The sequence below is a fragment of the Leptosomus discolor genome, chromosome 2 (assembly GCF_034619465.1).
Source record: "Leptosomus discolor isolate bLepDis1 chromosome 2, bLepDis1.hap2, whole genome shotgun sequence".
Classification (NCBI taxonomy): Eukaryota; Metazoa; Chordata; class Aves; order Leptosomiformes; family Leptosomidae; genus Leptosomus; species Leptosomus discolor.
The window spans coordinates 17,773,268-17,797,624 of NC_141392.1; the positions used below are offsets into that span (position 1 = coordinate 17,773,268).

General features: G+C 46.5%; 1 protein-coding gene across 1 annotated transcript in view; it reads right to left on the reverse strand.

Moving 5' to 3' along the window:
• The window catches only part of EHD3 (EH domain containing 3), a 29,858-nt gene extending 11,722 nt beyond the window's left edge, over positions 1-18,136 (reverse strand). Inside the window, exons 1-3 of the mRNA XM_009958069.2 lie at positions 17,889-18,136; positions 10,840-11,016; positions 5,801-5,898 (exon numbers count right to left, since the gene is read on the reverse strand). Of these exons, the coding sequence (XP_009956371.1) occupies positions 5,801-5,898; positions 10,840-11,016; positions 17,889-18,115 (502 nt within the window). The 5' untranslated portion in view covers positions 18,116-18,136. The remainder of the gene's footprint in view (positions 1-5,800; positions 5,899-10,839; positions 11,017-17,888) is intronic.
• Positions 18,137-24,357: the final 6,221 nt, after the last annotated feature.

Here is a 24,357-nt window from a genome sequence, read left to right on the forward strand (position 1 = left end):
AAATCATGTTTGAAAACCTGGCCTGAAATGGCCATCAGTAACTGATAGCAGCTACGAGTAACTGGGAAACACAGTCCTTCTCCATTGTTACTCAGCATGCTGAAAGAATATGTGATGGGCATCAATAATGCAAATTGATGTGATACTGATGGGCATGACTATCCTTCCTTGATGAAATAGATATTTAAGATATTTTGGGAGTGCACAGTGGACAACAAAATTGACAAATTGAACAGCTGTTCCAAAAATCAAACTTGTTTAACACAAATTAAGTGCTTGCTATACATTAACAGGAGTAAAAAGAAAAAAAAAGCACAGCCCTTTCTACCTGTACAACTATTTAATCTCACTTCTTTTGCATTATTTTTTTTCTCTTCCAGTTCTGGAACTGCAAAATATATCAGTATTTCTAACTCAAATCATGAAGACAGCCCTTCCCCCTACCTCTCCCTGAATAAAATAATGGTTTGGTCTTTCCAAAACCCAAATATAATCTTGAGGTTTTGTTTGCATCCTGCTTTCAGGTCAGAAGAGTTAGGCTTGTGGCTTCATATATTTCTATGAATAAAAAGGATGAGAACTGTGCAGACTTTCTGCTCATCTTTGGGCTGCTCTTAGAAGAAGTGCAGAACTGTGTGACTGTAGGAACTGAGTCTTTCACTGGATGCGTTTGTGAGACTGTGACAAAATCAGGCAAGTTGGCAGAGCAGCTACTGCACTGCAGTATAATGGAGGTGAACTGGGAAGTCAAAACTAAGCAGCGCACTTCCACCCTCCCAGGCAGAGTTAAATACAAAATATAAGCAAACATCACCACTGGGGAGTATTATAGCAAATATTTGAAATGCCTCCCTTTTAGAGACTTCATACTGGATGTTTTCAGTTGTGTATCATGCTGTTGCTAGTACACGTGACAAAACTCTCTAGAAAAAATATTTTCTTGTTGCCATTGTACGCTAAACAACACTGCATTAAGTGGGAGAACATGAATTCCCTTGGTGTTTGCTCTTCCCTTCCAAGCACAACTATTTGAGACACAGTCAGTCTGAGAGTTCTGCACTCCTCTCACTGTTGCAATCAGCATTTTTCTTCTCACTGTCAGGCTGAGGAATGACTAAATACCCCCGGGTGCTGAAGCTGCTGGTCATTTGGGAATTCTTCCTTCCCAGGAGATGCAGCAAGACTAGGGTGTGGGTTTCTTCCTTGGCTATGGGAAGCCTGGGCTGTACTGCAGCCAGCAGAATGGAACTGGGTGGAAGGCTGGAAAAAGGCTGGAAGAGTGCATACTGGAAAGAAAGCTGATGGGGAATGATGCTGCCAGTCCTCACCTCCTGGCTAGGACCTTGTGCTCACTGCTAATGCGGGAAAGGGAGGACGTGACATATACAGGGTGAAGTAAGTGTTCAGGACATATTAAGGAAGAACTACCCTGAAACAGAGATCAAATACAACTTGGCCAGGGCATCAATGAACTTGGCAGACTTGGATCTACTTAGCTCAGGGCATGTGTAGGTTGAGACTGATGGTCAGCAGAGCGTGTAAGCCCCCCAGGGACTGCACTGCTACTGAAGCACACGAGTTGCTGTTACCAGGTGGCTCACTTAGCCTGGCAGACTGCTCAAGACTATGAATTATGAGAAAGTCCTAACTCCTGCCCTGGCTCTGCTGTACTGCAAGACCCGACCTGTGGTTCTTCCTTCTTTCCTCATTATTTCAGTACAGTCATCCCTTTTTCATCTTCCCTCCCAGCAGGATGGCCTGGGCTCATTATGTGACACCAGAACAGTGTTTTGCAAATAGGTAGCATCCATATTATTATTCGTCAAAGCAGCCAAAACTGTGCTACTTTGGTACAAATACTGCACCTATAGGCATCTCTACAGCCTGCTGTTGCCTCATGCTCAGCTGGAAACAAGAAAAGAAAGGAGAAGGACACAGAGCGAGGGACAAGGCAATGCAATGACTAGTCCTTTATATGTGGACATAGATCCATGCCTCAGTATGTGAAAAAGACCAGAAGAGAAATGGCTGTTCTCTAGTTAAGGCCAATACAGAAGTAGTGAAGGGCAGGATGCTACAGGCCATGACATCCTGGGAACACTTCCCACCAGGCCTGTAAATGAAACCAGTATAACCTGCGGGGTCTAGCTACCACACCTGTGACACCATGGGTGCCCACCATGAAGTGCATGAGTCACAGGAGCTCAGTAGGACAAACCACTGCAGGCAGCTCCCTGGCCGCATTTTTTTTTTACCCGAGCCTGAGAGCTGCAGCAGCAGCTGTGTCGGTGCTGGTGATCTCACTGCATGCCAAGGGGATGTGGACAGCTATGACAGACTGCATCACCCTCTTGACAGGCCTAAACCTGAAGGGCTGCTACTGGGGAACTTCATGTTCTGCTCTGTGGGGGGAAGGTGGCTCTTACGATCGTGTAGTGGTGTCCTGGAAGAGAGCCAGGGCAGAGCTCTGTTTCTCAGGATTATAAAGCATTCTTTGGAGGAAAGCTTGGTGCCCGTTTGCAAAGCTCTGCTGCTGGCTACACGAGGCTGACTGCTACTAGTGCTGGTGCTTCTGCACACTGTCTGTCCATCAGGGAAGGGATTGTGTTATCTGTCATGTTAGTCTTTTCAACAGCAAAAAGGCAGCAAATTTAATTCAGAGTTGAGTTCAGACAAATTAAAAGCTTCAGAACCTTATTTTAGTGCCTGAATCATTCTGTTAAACCCAGTTTCCTCGCTCCTGCTCCTTGAAACGTGGATGCAGTAACAGGAACAGCTATTGCCTTGAAATTCCAGGGGTTATAAGGTGGCCCTCATGAATTGCTAAGCTTTGATACCATGGTATTCTGCTAAGCTGGTACTGTATAGATTAGCTAATGCTCTTGACATCTAATGGGAAAGGAGACAGACTGGTGATGTTCCCAGTGAGAGGAATTTCCTATTTTTAGAAATACTGCTGGTTCTCATGGGATGGGCAGGCTGGGAAAGCCTGCCACATCTTTTGCATTTTTACTTTTCCCCTCAAATTTATGCTACAAAGCTGCTTTACTAGCCACTCCTTTTCCTGACCTTGCATCACAGGTACTCCAGTCTGAGGGTCTTAAAATCTACTACTAGCAAACAATGGGGGTAAGAGGAGCACCCCCGTTCTCAGCAGTTAAGAAACATTGAAGTGTCTCTTAGGAAACTACTGTAAGACTCCTTCAGGTCTTGCTTCATTCCCAAGCGAAATCTGAGCAGGCTGGGAAGGTATAGAAGAGCAGGAGCGTTTTGGTGTGTCAGCAGTTATAACACTGTCTTGTTTTCTGCCTAGAAACCACATTATTGCTCTATCTGCCTCCAAAACTAACTTTCTAATGAGGGGAGCTGGCTCATAAGCTTGGTGGCAAAGGCACCAGCCTCACCACTTTTTCCTATTTCTCTTCCATGGGAGTTGAAAGGTAAGCACTCCCTTTCAAACACCAGCTTCCTTGAGATAAGCTCAAGCCAATGCCTGGCAGCAGCCCTTCCTAAACACAATCACCTCAGCACTCTTCTGACTCTTTCTGCTCCCTGGGCTGGATCCCCTGCAGACAGAAATTGCTGGAGTTCTGCCAGCTTCAACAAAGCTCTGTGGATCTAAACCAGATGAGGATCTTGTCCTGCAGCTATTGAAAGGCCATCCGACGTGGCCCATGCAATCAGTTCAGGCTGTCCTGGATATAAATGGTGACATAGTGAGATCCCACCTACCCTGTACTTTTAACTGTTGTGATTAGGTCAGTTGACAGTCAGGTTGTAACAGGCCCCTTGTCTGGCCGGAGTGTAGCAGAGCAAATTCCTGGAATGGCAGGATGAGCAGGAGATGGCTGTGCTCCATCTAGAGTTCTCATCTCCTGGCAAAAGGGTGGAGTGACCACACACTGTAGTCACAGGGCCAATGCACGAGCACTTAATTGCACTAAGGGCAGAAAAGTTGTCCAGGAAGAACATGCCCCACATGCCGAGACAGGCCTCCAGTCCTACAAATACATACAGTGTGCAAAAGCTTAGAGAATTAGGAGTCCCCTTTAGACTTCTCTGCTTATGAGGAACACTACCTCAGCTGCTCCCACTCATTGGGAGAGGCATTACTGGCTCGGGTCACAGTGCACCAGTGACTTTCCTAACAGTGCGCAGCTGTGCACCAGCGTGTTCCGGCGCCTCTGGTATTCGTCAGAGTAGCTGCAGGAATGGGGCACCAAGGCCCACTGGGAGGCTGATAGAGGAATTTTCTAAAAGGAGGAGCAAGAAGTGCCAGTATATTTTGCAGGAGGATAGTTTTAGTACTGAAAATAGCTGGAACATAGGAAAATTTTGCAAATATGTCAGGATTTGAATTGGTGAGGAGATTTGGGAAAAGGGCTATGGAAACTTTTTTTGGGACTTGAAATGGGTCTGTTTTGACTCATAATTTCTTTCTTTTAATTTTTTTTTTTTAAAACAAAAATATTTCCTCCTAAGCAAGTTGTCTTCACAGTGATAGTTCCACAAGACAACTGGTCGCCTTCAGTGGCTTTTTTTGACTTAAACAAAAATTAATATCACATGGTGTCAACACTTTTATCTCCACTTTTAAACACTTTCTGCTGAAGGGAGGAATACTTGCACAGCATTTTTTTCAATCTTCTGATGAAGGCTTGTGGATCTTGCTACCTTTTATAGACTGCCTGGAAGGAATTTACCCCTAGCAGTGCAGAGACCCATGTTGAAAAAGCTTAATATGATTTTTCAACTAACTCTGGGTGTCCTTTATAGCTTTATTGAAGCTTCTTTAGCTAAGGTCCCTGTGGTGGAAGATTCCAGTAAAACAAACAAGACCTGGCTCTGCAAGGTGGCTGCTCAATTCAAAGAGAAAAGGAAGTTTCCAAGAACAATTTCAGTGCAAAGGAGTGTTATAAAAGTGGGAAAGCCATGAGTCATCAGAAATCTTATGGGACAGAACACCGACAAATGGGAAAGGCCTCAGCACTTTGGGTGGAGTCTGTGCTGCTGAAACTTACTTGTGCATTGTTAATAGGCAGTGTGAATGAGAACTGATTTTTTCAAACCTGAATGCTGAGATTATTACTCTTGGCTTTCTTCCAATGAAATGATGCATAGCTACCAGCTTTGTCTAAGGAACCTGCAAGAAATGTTAACTATGTCACCATTGCCTTACAGAGTAAGAAAGTGACCACAGATGTTTGGTTTAAAGTATCAAGATGTTGCCCACTTCGGGGGCTCGGCCTGAGACACTCAGAAGTTGACTAGGAGACTCTGTGCTGTTCATCAGATCCATTTAGTGTCCGCAGGATTTCTAGATTCCCCACTGCAATGAGGAGCATGAGTGCCAATAGTTCTTAAGCCCAGCCCAGTCCTGTGCTAGATTTAGGAAGCCTGGACAGTGCAAGAAACTTGATAGGTCAACTAGAAAGAAACCAGGTTGATTGCCATGGGAGCCTTGCCTCTGGCTCATCAACAAGTTACTGAAAGCAAGTGTTTCTGCAAAGCAGATAGATATTAATTGACTCTTTCTGATGGAAATCTGTTCCACTGGGAAATACTGGACTGTGACACAGGTACTGCTGACCTTGTCAGCAAGCTTCCCTGAAAGCATTTAAATTCTCTGTAGCAGATTGCAAATCAAGTCCAAAGGGACACTGGTAAAGTCACGCTGTATCTCTGAGAGGCTCCTACTAGTGTCTCTGTCTACAGCTCACGCAGCTTGAGGTGAAACTCATATAGAATCCCTCTGGTTTTGACTACTGTCATTTGGAAGAGACATGAACTCAAGACTTACCTCTGCTAATTCTCTGTTTTTCTCCAGAAAGGATTCCTGGCGTATCAATGACACTGATGCTCTCTAACACAGGATTAGGTAGCTGCGCACAAACAAACCTGTGTGAAAATAAATGTGTTTTTAAAATAAAAGCAAAAGGTATTTATGATATGCTGAATATCACAGGCAGCATGGGATAAGCCAGGCTTTGATTTCACAAGTCTTCCGTTGGAGCTATTGTTGATTTAAAGAAATGAGAAAGAAGCCAGAACTGAGCACTTTCTCTGACTATTTTGCTGCTTCTGGAACATGGGTCACAGTCATGACCTATGACAGGTTTTTTTTTATGTGGCCCCCAAATTGTGAATTATTAATGAAAATGTGGATATCCAAATGTTTTCATCTGCTGTTTAGAATTTAGCAAGAAGTGGTATTTGTTTTTCTTCACTTAAGCGTTCCCCTGCAGAGTCCTGAACTCAAGTGAACTGAAATAACTTGTTTAAAAGAAAAAAAAAAAAAATCAATGTTGTAGGATTTTTGTTCTCTTTCAAATCTTGTCTTAGACAGAAAGTGTGCTATTCTTGCACCATGAAAATCCTAACACATAGTCAGCATAAGATCACAAGACGTTGCTTAGTCTATCTTCCTTGCCTCAAGGCAGGATCAATCAGATGTTTGTCTAAGGTGTTCTTCAAATCCATAATGACGCAGACTCACCAACGTTTGCTGGGAGTCTACTCCATTACTTAATTATCCTTATGGCAAAAACCTCTTTTTCTTAATGTCTAGTCTAAATCCCCCATGCTACAATGCCTTTCAGTCTCAAACACAGTAGACATGGAAAAGTATTTATTTTTCCCCTCTTGTCACAATGTATACTATTGGCATGTTGCCCTTCCGCTAAAGAAAATGGTTTGTTCCCCCCCATCTCTTTCAATTCTCTCTAGCTGCCTTTCCAGCTCATTTCTAAATCCTTGAAGACCCCTGCAGCTTTCCTTTGGGTCCTCTCAAACAGCTCCACATATTTCTTCAGGCGTGATGCCCCAAGCTGATGTGGTACTCCAGCTGTGACCTTGCCAGTGGTGAACAGAGTGGATGGATTGCTCCTGACCTCTTATATATGACAGTCCTGTTTATATATCTCAGTAAGATGTTTGCTTTTTTAACAGCAGTACGACACTGTGGACTTACATTCAGTTTGTAATTCACTCCTCCCCCCTCTGCAGCTCTATTTCTGTGTAATTTCTCTTTAGCTAGTTGTTCCCCATCTTGTATCTATGCAAATCACTGCCTAAGAAGAGTTAACTTATGCTTATTCTTGGTGGGTTGCAGCTTCTCTATTTCATTTGCTGGTAACAGCAAAGGACAGTAAAAGCCTATCCACTTGCACGGCTCCCGGTAGCATTTCACAGATAGCCTTTTTGTGATGGCATTCCAGGCAGCTATAAATATGTGTGTATATATGTATGTGTGCATACTAACAGGGTGGTGTGACAACCAGGCATAAAAACTGTGTTACTGTGGGAGGAAGCAGAACCGCATAAAGCACGGGGGTTGGCACAAGGGCCACTAAATGCAGTTGAGCCCTGTAGCACAATGATGAGTGGCTGGTTCTGCTGAAGTCCCTGCAGCTATGAACTCCTCCAGGCTATGCTACAATCTCACCCCAATTTTTCTAATTGTATGACCCCAAGAAGATTCCGACAGCAATGAACCCTCATGGGTTAGACGAGTGCCTTCTAAGCTGTCAGCTATTTCAGACCACATATTACATCCTTGCTCTCCCACATCCACAGCTTGGCAGGTGGCAACAGGGAGTGTTTCTGAACATGTACACCTCCCATAGAAGCAGAGGACTGGCTTGATTCTCCTGTTGAATGCGAGGCACAGCAGCTGAGAACAAAAGGCTGAGGTCGTGTTACTTCCCTTGTCCTGCCAATGCAGGTTTGCTCTCCGTTGTTACAGCCCTGAGCGTTCCTTACAGTCTAACATTAAATGGCTCAGGCAAGGGGATTTTCCACCAGCTTCTCTAGGGAAAGTACTCCACAGGAGATTTCAGATATAAGGTCAGAGGCCAGCATGAGTGAGTGCATTCTGGCTCTGTTGGCAAGGTTGCCAAGGCTGCTGCCTTCCTGCTGTCCCAGCAGAACTGCAGGACCTCAGGGAGCATGACCTAATTCTGGCTGGGGCCATATGAAGGGAAGAATGTGGTGCCAAACTAGACTTCCACTACCTCTACAGGCAGAGCACGGGGGTGAAGGAGGAACATGTTATCCATGATGTCTCCCGCTATTGACAACACAAACGTGGCACTGACTCCACCTTAGCTTCCCAAGACAGACTTTGGGGATGTGAGGAATCTTGCAACCAAGCCAATGTGATATGGAAGTAATGGCTGAGATTCCTGATTTTGCTCCAGGGCCTTGGTGCCAAACAAGTCCTCCTGCTAATGACATTCAACCTGTAATCTCTCTGCTGGGATCCCTCCAAAGCTGGAGTACTGCCAGCAGAGCTGGAGTGAGGAAAACAAGCCCTTCTCTCAATACCCAGGAACCACCTGGGGTAAGAAGTGGACAAGAGACAGGGTACGGCAGAGCTGCTATCCTCCTTTCAGCCCCAGGCAGCTTGTCAGCCCTACCTCTGCCCTTAGCCAGGAAGGTACAGGCAGGCGCTCTGTCTCCTGGGAATGAAGGGAGGGAGGAGACAGGCTCTCAGCAGCACCATTAGCTGCTGTCTCTGAGCCAAATCCTGACTGTACCACTCTTCCCTTGCTTCCTGGAAGGCAGCAGATCACAGTCTTTGCTGGAAAGGGAGTACCAGCTGAGGCTGGATGCACACTCCTTCTGCTCCCCCACTTATCTCCCCTGGAGCAGCAGGCTCTGCACCCCACAGGACACAGTGCTGTGGGCTGCCACCTTTCAGCTGAGACCAGCACGGTCTGTGTAAATGCTACTGCCTTGTACTGCTCTGTTTCTTTCCACTGCTGGCCATAGCCAAGCGTTACCTTTAACCACCCACGGGTAAAGCAGACTTGCCCACCATCACTCTCTTATCGCAGTTTAGAGGGGTGGCTCCTGGAGATTACCTCCCTTCTCCAAATTTCCTGCTCACAGCCTCCTAGCTGAGGTCAGTGCTTTAGCATACACAGAGCAGCAGCAAGATACGTGCAAGGCAGAGACCGCTCTGCATTGCCTCTTGCCAAGAAGCCAGGCTCGTAAGAGGGGTAAGTGTGGGTGGCTTGATCCAGTCCAGTGGGTGCACCCTGTCTTACATCTGCTAAACTTCTGGCCCTCTGAGTCAATTCTTGCATGTGCTTAATTTCCTAATTAGCTCGGTATTACCATCTGCATTTTCAGCACTGCAATGCTCACACTGCTGAGCTAGTCCCCCTTAGTACATCTTCCTCTGTCAGTTTAGAAATCATTCTTTTTTTTTTTATCTGTCAGCAGAAAATGGGTTAATTAGCTGTTGTGGCTACTCCCTGCATTGCTAGGAGGACCGCACTTCTGCTGCTGCTGAATCACTGCTGTGCCCCTCTGCCCTGCTGTCCTCACAGGCACATACTTGACTCCTTCCCTCACAGGAGAAGGAAGAATAGCAGGAAAGTAGTAAGAGCGCAGCATGATACAGTGAACTAGGCTAACGGACGCAGAGAGCCCTTGCTGTACTAGGAGCAAATTGCATTCAGGTCACATTGACCAGTCCAGTTCAGGAGTGTTTGCTTTTTTGCCCTCCACGCATGGCTTCCTTACTCTTGATGTTGCTTCTCACAGCAATGCTGCTCTGGATGATTTTCTCTTCATCTACTATCCCTACACTCCAGGCAGGAGACCTGTTATTTTCTTAGGGCAAACCACCTTCCTCCCCTGCTGTAGGGAGTGGGCAGTCATTTGACCTAACTGCTGGCCAGGTGCAGATGTTCCGGGCCCTATGAAATATTGAAAACGTCTTGAAGTCTCTCTGGTGCAGGGCCACATTGATTGATGTATTTGAATGATGAGCCTGTGTAGTGATCCGATATTGCTTTCAGAGGCACTGTGAGGTTCTCTGCATAGCAGTGACTCCAGCTACGTCCCTCTTCTCTCATCGAGCTTCTCCCCACGCTTCTCTGCAGGTCGCTTCCCTGTCTTGCTGCAGCCTACACAGTAATCCTGTGGTCAGCGCTGGTGGGAGATGCTGCACTCTCTGGACAGACACTCCCTAAGCTTGGATGTTAGAAAGGGAGCCAAAGCCCAGTTTTCTTGGTTATTTGGCTGAGCAGCTGCCATGTTTGCAGCATCTCCCACACTGTGTTAGCAGGGAAGGCGCCAACATCGGGCGTAGTCAGACAGTTTGTTCCCATCTGCTTGCTGTAGCGCAGTTTGTGCTCATCTAGGATATGGGTGTGTGCTGCTGGCTTCCTGCAAGGCCTCGATCCAAAACTCAGTATGGCTGGGCTATGGCTAGGGGATGGAAAGGTGACATTCCTCATGTCACAGAGCCACTGTCCAAACCCCCTGCTACAGTTTTTTTTGCAGGAAAGACACCAGTGCTGTCATCAGCTTGCACTTGAGTTTCTATGTACAAGCCATCAGAATGGAGAGACCCTGGTTTTGTTACAACGGAGATATCCAAGCAATGTTTAAAATTGCAAGAAAGCAAAGACATGCATATTGTGCCAGTTCCACTTCTCTACTAACTTCGGTGGCTGTGTCCGGCTGGACTGCTTAATTTCAGGGAACTGAACTGATGGCAGAATGGAAGAAGCTAGGAATATAAAAGCAAGGGAGAGTGAAGCGTAATAAAGAGATTTATCTCTAGACTCCTACAGGGTGAGCCTCACAGGCTGCACTGTTTTTTGTTTTGTTTGTTCAAGTAAAATGAAGGTTTGTCCCACTTAAATTTGTCAATGTGTCCTTCAGTGAGTGACTGATGTGCACCTGGTAGGACTGGAATGGCTTTGCATCAGCCATGTGGATGGGGAAAAAAAGGTTAATGCCTTATCCCTTTAAACTGTTTGCTATGCTGCTCATTAGGTTCTAGCTTCATTCTCCAGAGCAACTAAGTTCTTGAATACTGACCTGTTCAAAAAGGCATTGCCAAAGGCGTTAAGTTTCCTGAATGGTTTTTTGGGATCAACCACCAATGCATTTCCAGGAACGATTCCTTCCACATCTCCTTGCATAACTGCTATAAAGGAGTCAGTTGTAGGCTCTGGTCCAATCCTCATCCCTGGGAAATCCTGCTCCAGCAGGTACCTGTAGGCAAAAAAACAGGGTGTGGGCATGAGACATGAGCTGCCTAAGTCCTAAATGAGTTGTACTGAAGACTGCAGTGTAATTATGAGGCTCAGGAGTATGGATCCTTCCGAGACTATTTTTAGCACTGTCACTGAATTGTTTGATAAATGTTGTGGTAGCTTTTCTACTGAGGATCTCTACATTTAAAGCTTTCTTATTTCAGGTGGATTAAGAAATTGAGATGATTATAGCTGCTGGGACGAGACTCTCATCATGTTTGATCATTCTGTGTACTTTAATCCTCAAGACATTTGGAACAGATTTAGCAGAGCAAAGTAAAAACAGCAGTTCACTGCAATTACAGAGTTAATCCTGAAACCTTACTGGCCTTTGGTGCCAATATCAATTACTTCACTGCTGCTCATTTCAGCAGACTCATCCAACTAATATGCTTAGTCCCCAGTTCAAATCAGTCACTCAAATGCCAACTTCTCCTGTATTTGACTGTTGGAAGGCTCAAGTCTCCCTTCTTGTGTGCTTCTGCAATGCAGCTACAGGCCTGCAATACGAACTGCTCAAGCATATTGAGCATTAAGCACGTGGGTGGCAGAGTATACCCCAATGTTTGTCGTCAAGCTAAATAGCACAGTAAGCACAGCATCCCTTATTATTTCCTAAGCCTCTGGAAGCCTCTCCAAAAGTACGGTTTGGCAAATTTCAGGGAAAGATAGTCACCCATGGGGCTGTAGGACTTTCAATAGGACCCTGGCAGCACATACTGACTTACCCTGCCAAATTTAGGGTGAGTCAATGGTGTGCATGGGACAGTTCCCTTTGGCTCATGAAGTAGCCAAATGCCATCATGGAGGTAGGGTCCGTGGGTGCAGAAAACATCCCACCTGCTGGTCCTGTGCTGAAAACTAAGACCTTTGTGTCCATATGGCTTGCAAAAGATAGCTGGAACTGGTTTAGCCCTCAGTATGGGATGGTGTCAGACCACCTGACCTGGTGATAAGCTCTGGATTGCTACATGAGGACCATAATGACTGCCAGGTTATAGAAGTTAGCATAATACCATGTTGCTTGTTGCCAGCAGATAGCTGGCACTTCCTCTTCCACTGTTTTGACCTAATCTTTAGTAGGTAGAAAGTAGAAGGATAAATATAGAATTGCTGCAATGTTAAAAGTAGATTCAAGGGATGGGGAAAAAGGAAATGGGAGAAGTGAAGTACTAAGGATTTTTCACAATGTGTTTAACAACCAGCATTGGTTCACTCTGCTGAGTCTTATCAGAGAGGGTAAGTTCCTACATGAGGACCACTGGCATGAAGGCCTGTGATAACATTTTGGAGGTTCTTGCTTTCACCACCATTTCAACACAGGTAGTCACCATCCAGTGTTTGAGGAATAAAAAAAGTTGTGATTGTTCAGTAGGGCTATTTATTGACACCATGTCAGCAAATACATCTTCAGTTCCTAATGGGCAAGGCCAAATCAATTAGACCTAGAGGTAAAACAGGCAAATGTACACCCAGGACATATTGCAAATCAGTGCTAGTTATCTGGCTTGGCACACATTAGTGAAGCAAACAGCTGCAACAGGAAAATCCGTAATTCCCTTAAGGGCTAACCACCTCCTTTATTGGTATTTTATCATGTATTTCCTTATATCTTTCATCCAAAGTGATTTCAAAGTCCTGTTCTCACCAGAATGCCACGAGAAGCGACTTCTCTTAATGGGAGCAACTCTGACGTGAAACAGCAGCTGTTTAGCAGTTCTCAAAAAATTGAAATTATCCAGGAATGATAATAGGAAGGGAACAGCCCTCTGAACTCCTATACTGGGGTGGATATGTCCTATCTACCTAAAGCCTATGCAGGGGTCCCTCAAACTTTCCTATAAAAGAAGGTAACTACTTAAAAAAAAAAAAAAAGCAACTGCAGCTAAGGCTGGTGTGTGCCACCTCCCTGGCTGGTGATCACAATATACCTCTCCTGGCAGCTCCAGTAACTTCTCTCTAGCTTGAAGCAGCTGAGAACAAGGAGGAGCCACTGTTCTCCCACCAAGGGCTCTGTAGACTATCATATGTTCTTGGCTCCATTCCCTGGAAAGCTCTTTACACTGAAACAACCATTTGCTAGGTTAGAAGCCACTTGGTCAGGCTCTGGAAACTAAGCTCAGGCCTCCTGGATGGCAATCTGAAAATGTTAGCCCCTGATGGATGTTGCTGTGAAGCTAGTCACTGCTATTGGCTTTCCTCTGCTCCCACTTTGTATTTTGCTTTTGGTCTGACATAGGATATTTAAGAGTGATATACAGATGGGTATTCACTGAACCCATACAACTAAATGTTTGAGTTCTCCCCTTGCAAATACTAGGGAAAAGAAACAAGTAGCGATAACAATTGTCAAATGCAACAAATGAAGTGCTTTTGAGAAACACCACTTACTCCCAAAGTCAGGTCACAGCCTTGCCATAACAATATGCCTGTTTTTTTTCCAGGTTTGAGATGTACATGTAATATGATAGTTTTTGAGCAATAGAAGGAAAAAAAGCCTGGGGGTTTGTCATTTATAGACAAAGCTTTTGAGAAAAATCTAAGCAGAAGTCCTGCATATAATAGCAACACTCCTCCTCCAGCCAGGCTGCTTGAAAGAATTTTATCACAGCTCCGCTCAGCTAATGTTTCAAGGCATTTCTGTGTTTATTGCTTGTACAAGACACACACAAAAATCCCAACAAAAGCACTGTCATACACAAGTAGCTACAAGCCAATGTTAATTGACTTAATAGGCAACAAGTGGTATGAAATCAGATAGGTGAAGATTTGCACTGCCTAGTGTCATAGCATTTATTTTAAGCAAGGCTTCTCCGGGAGATTTGGGTACATTGTGCAGCAGGGTGTCCGCAGCACAAGAATCTCATTGTGCACAGGACAAATACAAGGGGATTTATTGACACTGTCTGATAGCGGGAAGGCACTTCTGCTAGGCAGTGACACAGGCTGCCTCTGCTAACAGAAGTAAGCTAGAGAACACATGCAATTGTCACATTTTTGGGGATTTCTGAGAGAAGATCAAACAATAGCTGTGGGAAACACCAACTGACCATCAGCAACTTCCCCTGCTAGTGCAGCATACCTTACTCTGAGTTGCTGAACACCTACAAGGGCATGGGGGAGGGACCTCCAGCCAGGTTGGGGAAGCCTGCAGAGAGCACCAGACAAGAGGTAAATGGGTTTTTTATGATCAATCTGCTTTTTGGAGACGTGTCTGGAGTTGGTATGTAGCTGGGAGCATCATTCTGTTTGCCCCATTTCAGGCTTGTCCCTGCTTCTGGTGAAGAGGGGAGGTGAGGGATGAGGGCACGAAAGCTGCATTAGTGCCAGCCTGGCTTGGGGTACTCTTTCCCAGGCAGGTTTGGAGCAGCATAGGAGCCAGGCAAGGAACTCCCAGGCTCTCTGGACAAGAGTGCTGCAGGATGTGGGGGAAGGGGCTGTTCGCCCATGATGAGTCATGCAGGAGCCGTGCAGGATGCTGCTGTGTATGGCAGCAGAGGTGATGCTGAGCAGGAAAGGGAAGAAGGGCAGAGTAGGAGGAAATGGTGACAACTGCTTGGTGCAGGCAGAGATGAAAGGTTCAGGGCCACATGGGGAGGTCACACCAGAGCTCTGCATGTAGCCAGGGACAAACAGTCTGGAGAGGCCAGGACGTGTAAATGATTAGCTGTAGGAGGAAGGGGTGGCTACACCAGAAAAGCAAGCCATGTTGACAGTTAGTAGGACTCTGGCAGGCTTGTTTATTTTATTAGCAGGATAGCTGGACAGAAGCCAGGATTATTTTTAGAGAAGACCACACAATCCAAGTTAATTAGGAGAGTAATGTTCTGTCCAGCACTCCCACCCTCTTACAGGAAACATAAAAAGTAATAACGTTAAAGGCAGGCTCCAGTGACATCCTGCTGTGGTTGTCAGATATTCCCAGGTAGAGGTGTTGCCTTGCCCTCACCATCACAGCCTTTCAGACCCACAGTCTCAGCCAAATGTATGCTGAGGGGAGAAATGGGAGTGAGCAACAGCAGAGGATACAGCAGGAATGGAAAAGCTGCAGTTAGCAAGACTACATTTTTCACATAGCAAAATATGGTTCCGTTCTCTCAGTCCCTGAAGCAGTGAACAGCCTGGTTCCACTGAAAACAAGCTAGCGCTCTGGTCTCACTTCACTGGCTTTGACCTATACAACTCACCTCCCTCCTCCCCCATCTCAGCCTCCAGGAATGTTTCTCACTGCTGACCTTGACTGCCTTCTTTCTGCCATCAGCTCCTGACAAGAGAGCAGCCTGCCTGCAAGATGCTGCAGCTTAGGCACTTCAGAGCCTTACGCTTCTTCCTTGTTTCACCTCAGATTCCCCACAAACAAGAGATGATGTTTGGGAGATAAACCCACCTCAGGTAGGTGACTATGGTCTTTTTTTTTTTTTAAATGGTGTACTGGGACCCAGGTGAACTGGGACCAACTTCATTCCACATGAATGTTTATTGGCACGAAGTCATCATCTTCCTAAGCTGCATGGCAGTATAAGCATGATGCAAGAAGAGTGGAATGGATACATAAAGCTAATTATCCCCCATCCTGAGAAGATTATGGAAGAGATGTCCAGAGGCTCTCTCTTGCTTCACTCTACTGAAGAGAGATAATGGTTGTCTCCCCTCCTACTTCCTCCCCCAGTCCCCTTTAACTCCTCCCTGCTCTCAGTTTTAGCTCCCACTTGCCTTCCCACAATAACTCTGGATGCTAATCTGGTGCTTATCCCAGCTCTCTAATGACCAGTGCCTGCAAGCTCGCAAAGCCTATCACAAGCAACGCTCAGTTTTCTGGCATCTCCTGCCTTTGGATTTCCAGGAACATACTGGAGTAACAGACCCTCACACTCCTCCTCCCATTAGAGGCCCTGGGGTTCTCCAAGAGTTCTCAACTTTCACCTTCTTATGCACTATTTTAAACAGAGAAGACTCTGCCTTCTTGAAAGGCCTTCTCAGGTCCATTCTGTACGCCTATAAAGCAGAAGCTTCTGGTCACTTCTGCTTGACCATAGTCTCTGGGTAGGCTCATCCCAGCCCTGTGCACAGAAAAGGCTGGGAGAACACAAGCATGAATGAAATGCAGTGGTCAAAGAGAGGCTCAGATAAGCTTGCTGACAGCAGAGCAAAGGGGTTGCCGCAGGCCCACATGGGCTGAGACTCAATCTTCTTTTGCCCAAAACATGCTTTAGGCATCTGAACTTCCTGCAAAAGGAGCTCACATTTACAGAAAAGGGACTTTACTGAACAGAAAGCCGCAAAGGCAGGAAGTCTCTAACAAAGGCATGCAGGTGAGACTGCAGGGAAACATTAATGCTGGCACTCCAGAGAAGCATTAGGAGGAGATGCTCTAGTTACACAGCAAACCACCTCAGGAATGGATATTCAGCAACCTCCTTGCATTCAGGGGAAGTTCTGCTCCGAGTGTCAGTAACCCAGAGTACAGAAAAAGCCTTTCAAATAGGTCTGGTACCAAGTCACAGAACAAAGATCTGGGGTGGAACCAGACAGCTATGCTATCCAAGTTAGCCTCTCTAATTTTCAGAGGAGCAAGTCCCTTTCCAACCATGTACCAAATGCTTCTTAGGGTCATCCACTCCTCTTCACCATCTATCTTACCTGCTCACACAAGAAAAACCTTTTTACTCTTAAACTTTGTTTGCCAGGTGCATAATAAGGTAGGAGAAACGCATTCTGTTCTTGGCTCCTGTCCGGGGCATTAAGTAGCAGGAATATTACAGCACACAAAAAGCACCCCCTGCATTTCTCAAGGTCACTCCCTAAGAGGTACAGTCAATTTAATTCACCTCTCCCTACTCTCCTCAGCTCTCTCCTCCACCAAGAAATACTGGTAGAACAAAGGGCTGGCTGCTTGTGGCTTGAGTCCAGATTTACACTGGGGTAATTCCACAGATTTCAACACAGCCACACCAGAAAAAGGCTGGAATTTAACGCTAAGCTTATGAATCACATAGGAAACGCAGACAGCGCAGCTTCGGTTATGATCCCAAGAGAAAGGCTGCTGCAAGTTGAACTAGCAGCGTGGCTGAACGGAGATCCCTGCAACCAAGTCCAGCTGGAAAAGTTTAACCCTCTCTTTGACAGTTTCACATCAAGCCTGCTGCTGGCAGCTGCCCTTTCTTTTACAGTTAGGAACGAACTTGCTGTTCCGAGCATCTCAGCAGAGCAGGACAGTTAAAGCAAGGCTTACTTTTGGAGCCCTGAAGATGGGCAGGTCTCTCTTGTGCACACAGGCTTCTCAGGCTAGGCTCTGAGCATTGCCTCTGGGCACAGCGCAGAGGAAGAAAGACACAAGCTGAGACAACAGACCATTACAAACCCAAGCACCCACTTCTAGGTTCCCTAGGCCATTGGTTGTCCCACCAGCCAAAAGCTACATCAAATTTATAAGAATGGCTGTCAGAGAGGCAACTCTGACCCAAGCAGTCACGGGGATACCCTCCGGGAGGCTTCTCAAAGCCTCTGCACTTTGAACGGACAAGAGGGCCCCGGGTGACTCACGTCTCTGCACTAATGCCCTGCCTGCGCTCCTCAGCCCTGCCCTGGGCTACCTTTTGCCACGTTTGTTTCATACGACACCTCACAGCCCCCTGTCCTTCCAAAGGAGCATTCTCAGAGCTTGAGGTGGCTTTTCAATTGTTGATGGGCACCGGGGGCACGGAGGCGGGAACAGAGGAGGGATCCAGGTATAGCACAGGTAGCAGACGCTCCTTGTGCCCCACCGCGGCCCACAGGCGTCGAAGGTGTGGGCACACCCGGGAGGGAGGGAGGCAGATGGCCGGGTTTTACCTGATGAAGGTGGTCTTCCCAGTAGAGTACTGCCCCACAAGGAGCACCATGGGCTTGTTGTCGAAGTCGGCATCCTCCAGGGCCGGCGAGTGGAACTCGTGGAACTTGTAGTGCTCTTCCAAGGGGAGCAGCTTGGTTTTGTAGAGCTTTTTCAGGCCCTCGCTGACCGTCTGAAACACCTCGGGGTCCTTCCTCCGGCGGTCATCGGTGCCCAGCCAGCTGAACATCTTGGGGCCGCCTGAAGCCAGCTCCGCAGCGACCACCGAGGCTGGGGCGGGGGGCGGCAGGCAGGGGAAGCGCCGCTGGCTAGCTAGCTGCCGGTGCGGGCTACCCCCGCATACCCCCTCAGGCCGGGCAGGCGGGCGGGCGGCGGGGCCCGGGGAACGGCCTGGCAGGCCTCGCTCCCCTCCGGCGCCCACCCGCGAGGGCCGCCTTCCCTCAGGCGACCCGCGCCGGCGGTTTCAGTTGGAAAACGGTCCCCGCGGGAGGCTAAAAAAGCCGCTGCTCCTCGCAGCCTCAGCTGAGCGGCGACGGTGGACGCCGCCTCCCTTCACGCCGCCGGCTGCCGGCGTGGGCATGCCGCGGAGGCAGGGCGGGAACGGCGGGCGGTGGCGGCGGCAGCGCTCTCCCAGGGCGGCGGGCGGTGTTTAAGGGCGGCCCTCCAGGAAATGGGCCGGCGGCGGAAGTCGGCGGCTCCTGGCAGGCGCCGCCCGTTCTCCACGGTGGGTTGAAGCCGCGCCGGGCGGCGCCATGTTGAGGCGGGGCGCGACGGGGAGGAAAAGCGGGAGGGGCTGTGCCCGCCCCGAGGTGCGCGCCGTGGCACAGCGCCGCCTGGCGGCCGGTGCGGCTATTTACAGCCCAGCCGCCATTTTAGTCCCCTTCTCACCTCACTTTAAAATAAACCTCTGCATGTGCAAATTTGACAGGGAGTCGGCTGTTTCTGAACGCTGCCACCCCGAGCTGGGTGACAACCCTTCCCCAAGCCCATGACTCGGTTGCACAATTGCTACCCCTCACTTCTCGGGGGCTCACAGAGACGAGGCTTGGTCGTGCCCAGAAGAGTGCACCATTTAAGCAGATGAGGCAGGCAAATTAGCTGCTGTCTCCACTCCTTTATTCCTCCAGCAATTAGGGCTGACAGGACAGCTGCCGAGTGAAGGCTGCAGTGCTCAGGCTGAAGCTGCACTGGTTTTCCAGCAGCCCGTGGCTCAGTGTGTCCCCAGGGCCCGCCATCGGCTGTTAATGCCCCACTGCCGGGCTCTCCTCATCGCCATTGAGCAGCTGGGACAGAGCAGGGAATTTTTCCTAAAATATCTCCAAACAGCTTTTTTGCTTGAGTTGGTCCAGCGGGTCCAAGAAATGTGGCAAGAGGCAGTTTTGGAAGCGGTCCCACCGTGTGGCAGGCTCCTGCCCTTTCCCAGCCGTGAGCCATCTGCAGACAGGAGGAACCCGGGCCTTGCGTAAGCAGAGTTAAAGGGGGTTGTTTTTCATGGCAGGGGGGGGGATACCCGGAGACGCTTGGGGCCCCGCGTGCCTGGACAACAATTCAGGTCCCTTTCTAGGCCTCTGGCTGCAGGAGCAGCCATTTTCCTGGCTATGGCCGCTGTGTGATCCCATGCGCTTGCACGCTCTGTGGCATGGCCCGACCCGTGAGGTGCGAGCGATGGCTCCAGGGACCAGTTTTCTTTTTGTGGAAGAAAATAGCAAGCTGACTATATCTTCTGAAGGTCAGGCTTCTCTGCTTTCCTGCCAATGCCTAAAGCTAGTCTGAAAGTAGAATTAATGTTTTGAAACCTCCTTAAGACTAATTTCCCTTGTTTCTTTAGTTTATATTATAAATAGAGACTTTTGGCTTTAAAAATTTGATGACTCCTTTCCAGCAAAAACTCCTGAAAATGAAAGGCCCTGTAGAAATCAACACGTTTTGGCAAGAATTCCTCATTTTGTGGAAAAAATCGCTTTCATCTTCTAGACAGTTCTGCCATTTAAGGGCTGTGCTCCATTCTGGTATTTCTACAGCTATATATGGAGTCTCTTTGGTGCTTACTTGTGATATCCTCAGAGCCAAGTAAAGGTCAGGCCAGGAAGCCTTTGATTGTAAATCTCCCCAGGCCACCTTGATGCCCTTCCTGAATGCAGTGAATGGGGGAGGAAAGCAAGGTTTCTGTTGTGCAAGCTGCGGGAGCTAACTGCTACAGGTACGGCAGAGGCACGCTTGTCCCACGTTTACAAGAGTATATATATTAATCATTAAGTACTAATCATAAATGTACATACCCGATGGCCAAAAGAATGTTTCCTTGTCTTGCCTGAAGAGAGTCCCTTTGGGTTCTTTTTCACTGAAGCAGGTCACAACTGAACTTGACAGCTGTTATAGACTTTCTTTAGGTGACTCACAAAACATTGCACAATTTTATTTCTTTTTCAGTCTGTTTTCTTAGCCATTTTTCTCTGGAAGGCTGACTTCCTCAAGGATTCTCTTTACCTTGAACTATACAGCTTATAAAAAACAAAAGGAAGTAAAATTAGGAAAGGAAATTCAGAGTATAATTAGGTTTTTCTGTTTGCCAGAATCTGAAATGAAAATTTTAATGTTTTCATTGTTTATTCCTTTTTGTTTCTTAAACAAGGATGTTTTAATAGATGGTTTTCTGTTGGACAGATTGGTCTCACGGTGCAATCTTTAGGCATATTTTTTAGAAAAATAATTTAAATTTTTTTAAATTTTGAAACAGAAGAACAATACCAATTAAATCTTTTTTTTCCAAACAATGATTTTTCATTTAAAGTGTCACTGCTGCAAGAAGGGCTGTTTTTCCTGAAAGTTTCTGAGCCGTTCAAATGTGAAATCTGTCTCTTGAATGCCTTGCACAGAAGCTAACGTACTGAGGTGCTCAGGACATACCCATATCTGATACTGATGGGGGTCTTCTACTGCCTTCTACTATAGAATTTGTCTTTTTCTCTCAGGCTGTGATGGATTAATCGTTTAGCTCTGTAGTTTCTCAGTATGTCCCTGCTGGTGGTGACATGGCTGGCAGTCACTTACTAGAATGCTTGCCTTGACCAGGAGAGAGAGACTTTGCCAGAGGAGATTCATTTCTATTTTGCTGGAAGTGAATGGGGCTGGACTAAGTCAGACAGTATTTGTATCCAAAATGAAACCAAATTTTAGGGGGTGAAACACAACTTTATATAACTGGTTTCATGTGAAATCATGTCAGGGTGACGTGTGTGTTTGTTTATCTCCTGTCTTAGGTTGGACAGGTTTACTTCCTATCATCTGAGGATGGGGACAATAGCAGGTCACCAAGTTTGAAAAAAGGTGGTGACTCAGTCAGTACCGTAACACCTTGATAGTTTGAAGCTTGTGGGAGCAGAGTAGTCCAGTAAGATTAACTTCCTGCCAGTGCAGTTACTGTCACTATTTGTTCATTACCAAGTAAGAAACCCAAATAGACAGTGTCAAAAGTTCAGGTAGTGATAGGTTCAACAGGGAATAACTGGGTTTGTGGGAAAGGGATGAGGGGAGAGGAAGACACAGCAGGCCCCCAAAATTAAACCAAATACACTAATTTGGTAAGTAAGGGAAGCAGAGTTTCCTCTGATTCAGCTAGATCAAACTTCTCGACCACCTGCTGTTGCCATGTGGCCTAGGAATAAAATCATCTCCAGCGTAGTCTAGCCCTTTCCTCACTCATTGCTTTGCCTTTACAACTCAGCAAGCTGCTGCCTTCCTTTCCTGCCCTCACTGCTCCTTCATATTCCTCTGAAATATTTCCCATTATGTTTCTCCTACCATTGTTCTCAGGTGGCTTGGTATGCACACACCATCCTTTTCTCTACCCTCTCCACGCAGCTCTTACCTCCTCATTGCCTGGGGTGGAACAAGGTGCTGTAACCCAGAAGTGCCACCAGAAATGGAGAATGTGCGGTTGGATAATGTATATACAGTGAGTGGGAAGCGTGCTTGCCTCCAGAGTTCACTCCTTAAATTTGTATGGCAAAGAAAGCATGTTGTATTACACGTAGGGTACCTGACCCATGTGATGGCTGTGATAGTGCTGGAAAGAAAAATCCTCTGAGCTCTTTGCCATCCTTGCAAAGGATGGAGGTTTCTTCTATAACTCTTGGATGGTTTTTACTGTCTGTCATAGGACGTGTACTTCCCTCAAACTTAAATAAATGTTCTTTTTAGAAATTGTTATGATTTAGTGATTGTCAAAGTGGAGAGACTGTCATGGCCCCATCTGTTCTGAGAAGATGTGGGGATTTTGAGGGTATTTCCTTTCTGAACTTTTTCTTACCTGAAAGCAGAAATCATGTTAAAATGCATTAAGGCACAGATGAACACATCTTCCTGTTCTACCCTGTTGGTTATATATGGAGACACAGAGTTCTGTGCTTTGAATAATCAAATGGCTAACTAAACAAGGAAGCTGCTGTCCACCGAAGCGATGGGTGAGTCAAACGGTAGTCTGTATGATGGGCTGACCTGTTCTTTCATGTCTTCTGTGGAATATTTTGCATTGGGCTTTTCAGAATTTTTCTGGCATTACTCAATATGGTTTTTTTCCCCGCCTCCTGTGTCTACCCCAGTGCTTGATAGGTCAGGACTAGCTCTCGGGGTTATGTAGGCAAGACGTATATATACAAGCACGCACGTCAATACACATATAGGTAGAGATAACATATACGCTACTTATAAGCAGCAGGCATCACTGCCAGTGGAACAATTATCCTTCGCTCTGAGGACACCCCCGGAGAAGGTAGGACATCAGGTGCCAAATGCTGTGTAGAGGGACTTGGTGCTGGCATTCAGCAGTCATCTGTGGCTAGCACAGAGTTAGGATTTTCCAGGGGTTTGAAAGGAGTGCGACTCTGTCACCACAGCATGGTGTTGAGACGAAGCTGTCCTCTAGGATCAAATAGATGTATTAGTTACATGATGCTGCTGGGCATGCTGAATGCTGCAGCTGCTGCTGAACTTTTCTCTGGAAGTGTTGAAGGGGAAGGGGAAAAGTTCCTATCAGCAAACATGAGGAGAATGGGTGTGAAGTAAAGCAACTAGATGAGCCGCGTCAGCTGCCCTGCATGTCACAGCTCCAAAGCTTCTGCCTGCCAAATGGTGGGGAACACAGGCTGGTGTTTTAGTTAACCCAGATTTTGTGCACCCTTATTCTCTCAGTTTTGCTGTTTAGGGGTGGTTTAGCTGACACTTGATCACAAAGGATTCTGCAGACATCAAATGTTTCATCTGACTTTAACAGGAGTTGTGGGCAGTCAGAATCTCTAATGATTAGGATGATGATAATGAATACGATGTTGTAAACTTAAATGCTAAAGGACAGATCTTGAGTAAATGGGATTTTCATATTTCCACTGATTTTGATGTAGCTTGGACAATTTACTCATCAAAGAGTATGTATTTTAAATTTTCAACCACTATCTTGGAAAAGTGAATCTTTGCTCCGAGAGGTATTTTTTGAAGTTCTGAAAGCCATCCCAGTATTTTTGCTTTTTATTAACATCAGTGGGAGACTCTGGGGCAAGTTCACTGCTTGGCCTTGAAAATCTCAGCACCAGGTGGCCATCAATTTTTAGGCCAATAATCTAAGCACAGGAAATTCAGGGCAAGGTCGTCCACCTGCCTGTACATTCATTCATTTTGTGAGAAAACACAGTTCAATGCTTCTTTTCAGGATATTTCTATTTGCTAAAAAGCCCACAGGAAGAGTGGGAGTCAGCTTTCGTTTTTTATTTCTGAAATACACAACTATGTTTAATCAAAGACTTGAGGTTGTACCTGCAAGTGCTGTTTTCATACTGTGTGTTTAGAGACTAATAAAGATTAACAAAGCCTAATACAGGCCTATTTCCATTTTGACTAATGACTGCTAATTTCTGTAGCAAATGTTCTGCTGTATTACAAGAATGGTTGTAAAAGATGGTCCTGCATCATTTGTTCTGCTCACCCTAAAATTTATTATTTTGCATGCAAACATTTGCTCTGTTCCACATGATCAGGAGCCACTCCTCAGCCCAGATACGGATTGTCTTTGTTAAATCAGAGGAGCTGGGCTGAGCTCCAGGTTTAGCTCTCAAATTGCCCACTGCCCCAAGCGTTGCCTGAGATAAATCCTCTTGCAGAGAGAGTAAGAGGCTCTCGGAGAATTAATTCGTGGTCCAATTACTTATACTAAAAGTGAAGGATTTTCTGTGGATTCTTCAGATTCTCATTTTAAGACTTAAGGATGAGGCATCAAAGATGTTGAGAAAGATCAGGGGAGATCACAGGATGCTAATGCAGTGGAAGGACTTACATCAGATGGTAAACACACTAACCAGGGGAACGTGCAAAGAATAGAGAATCAAACCCATCCAACCTACTTGTTCACAGCTTCAGTCTAAAGCTTTTAACCTCTGTCTGCTACAGTTGGCTGCTTTCCCTTAGCAATTTTAATTGCTG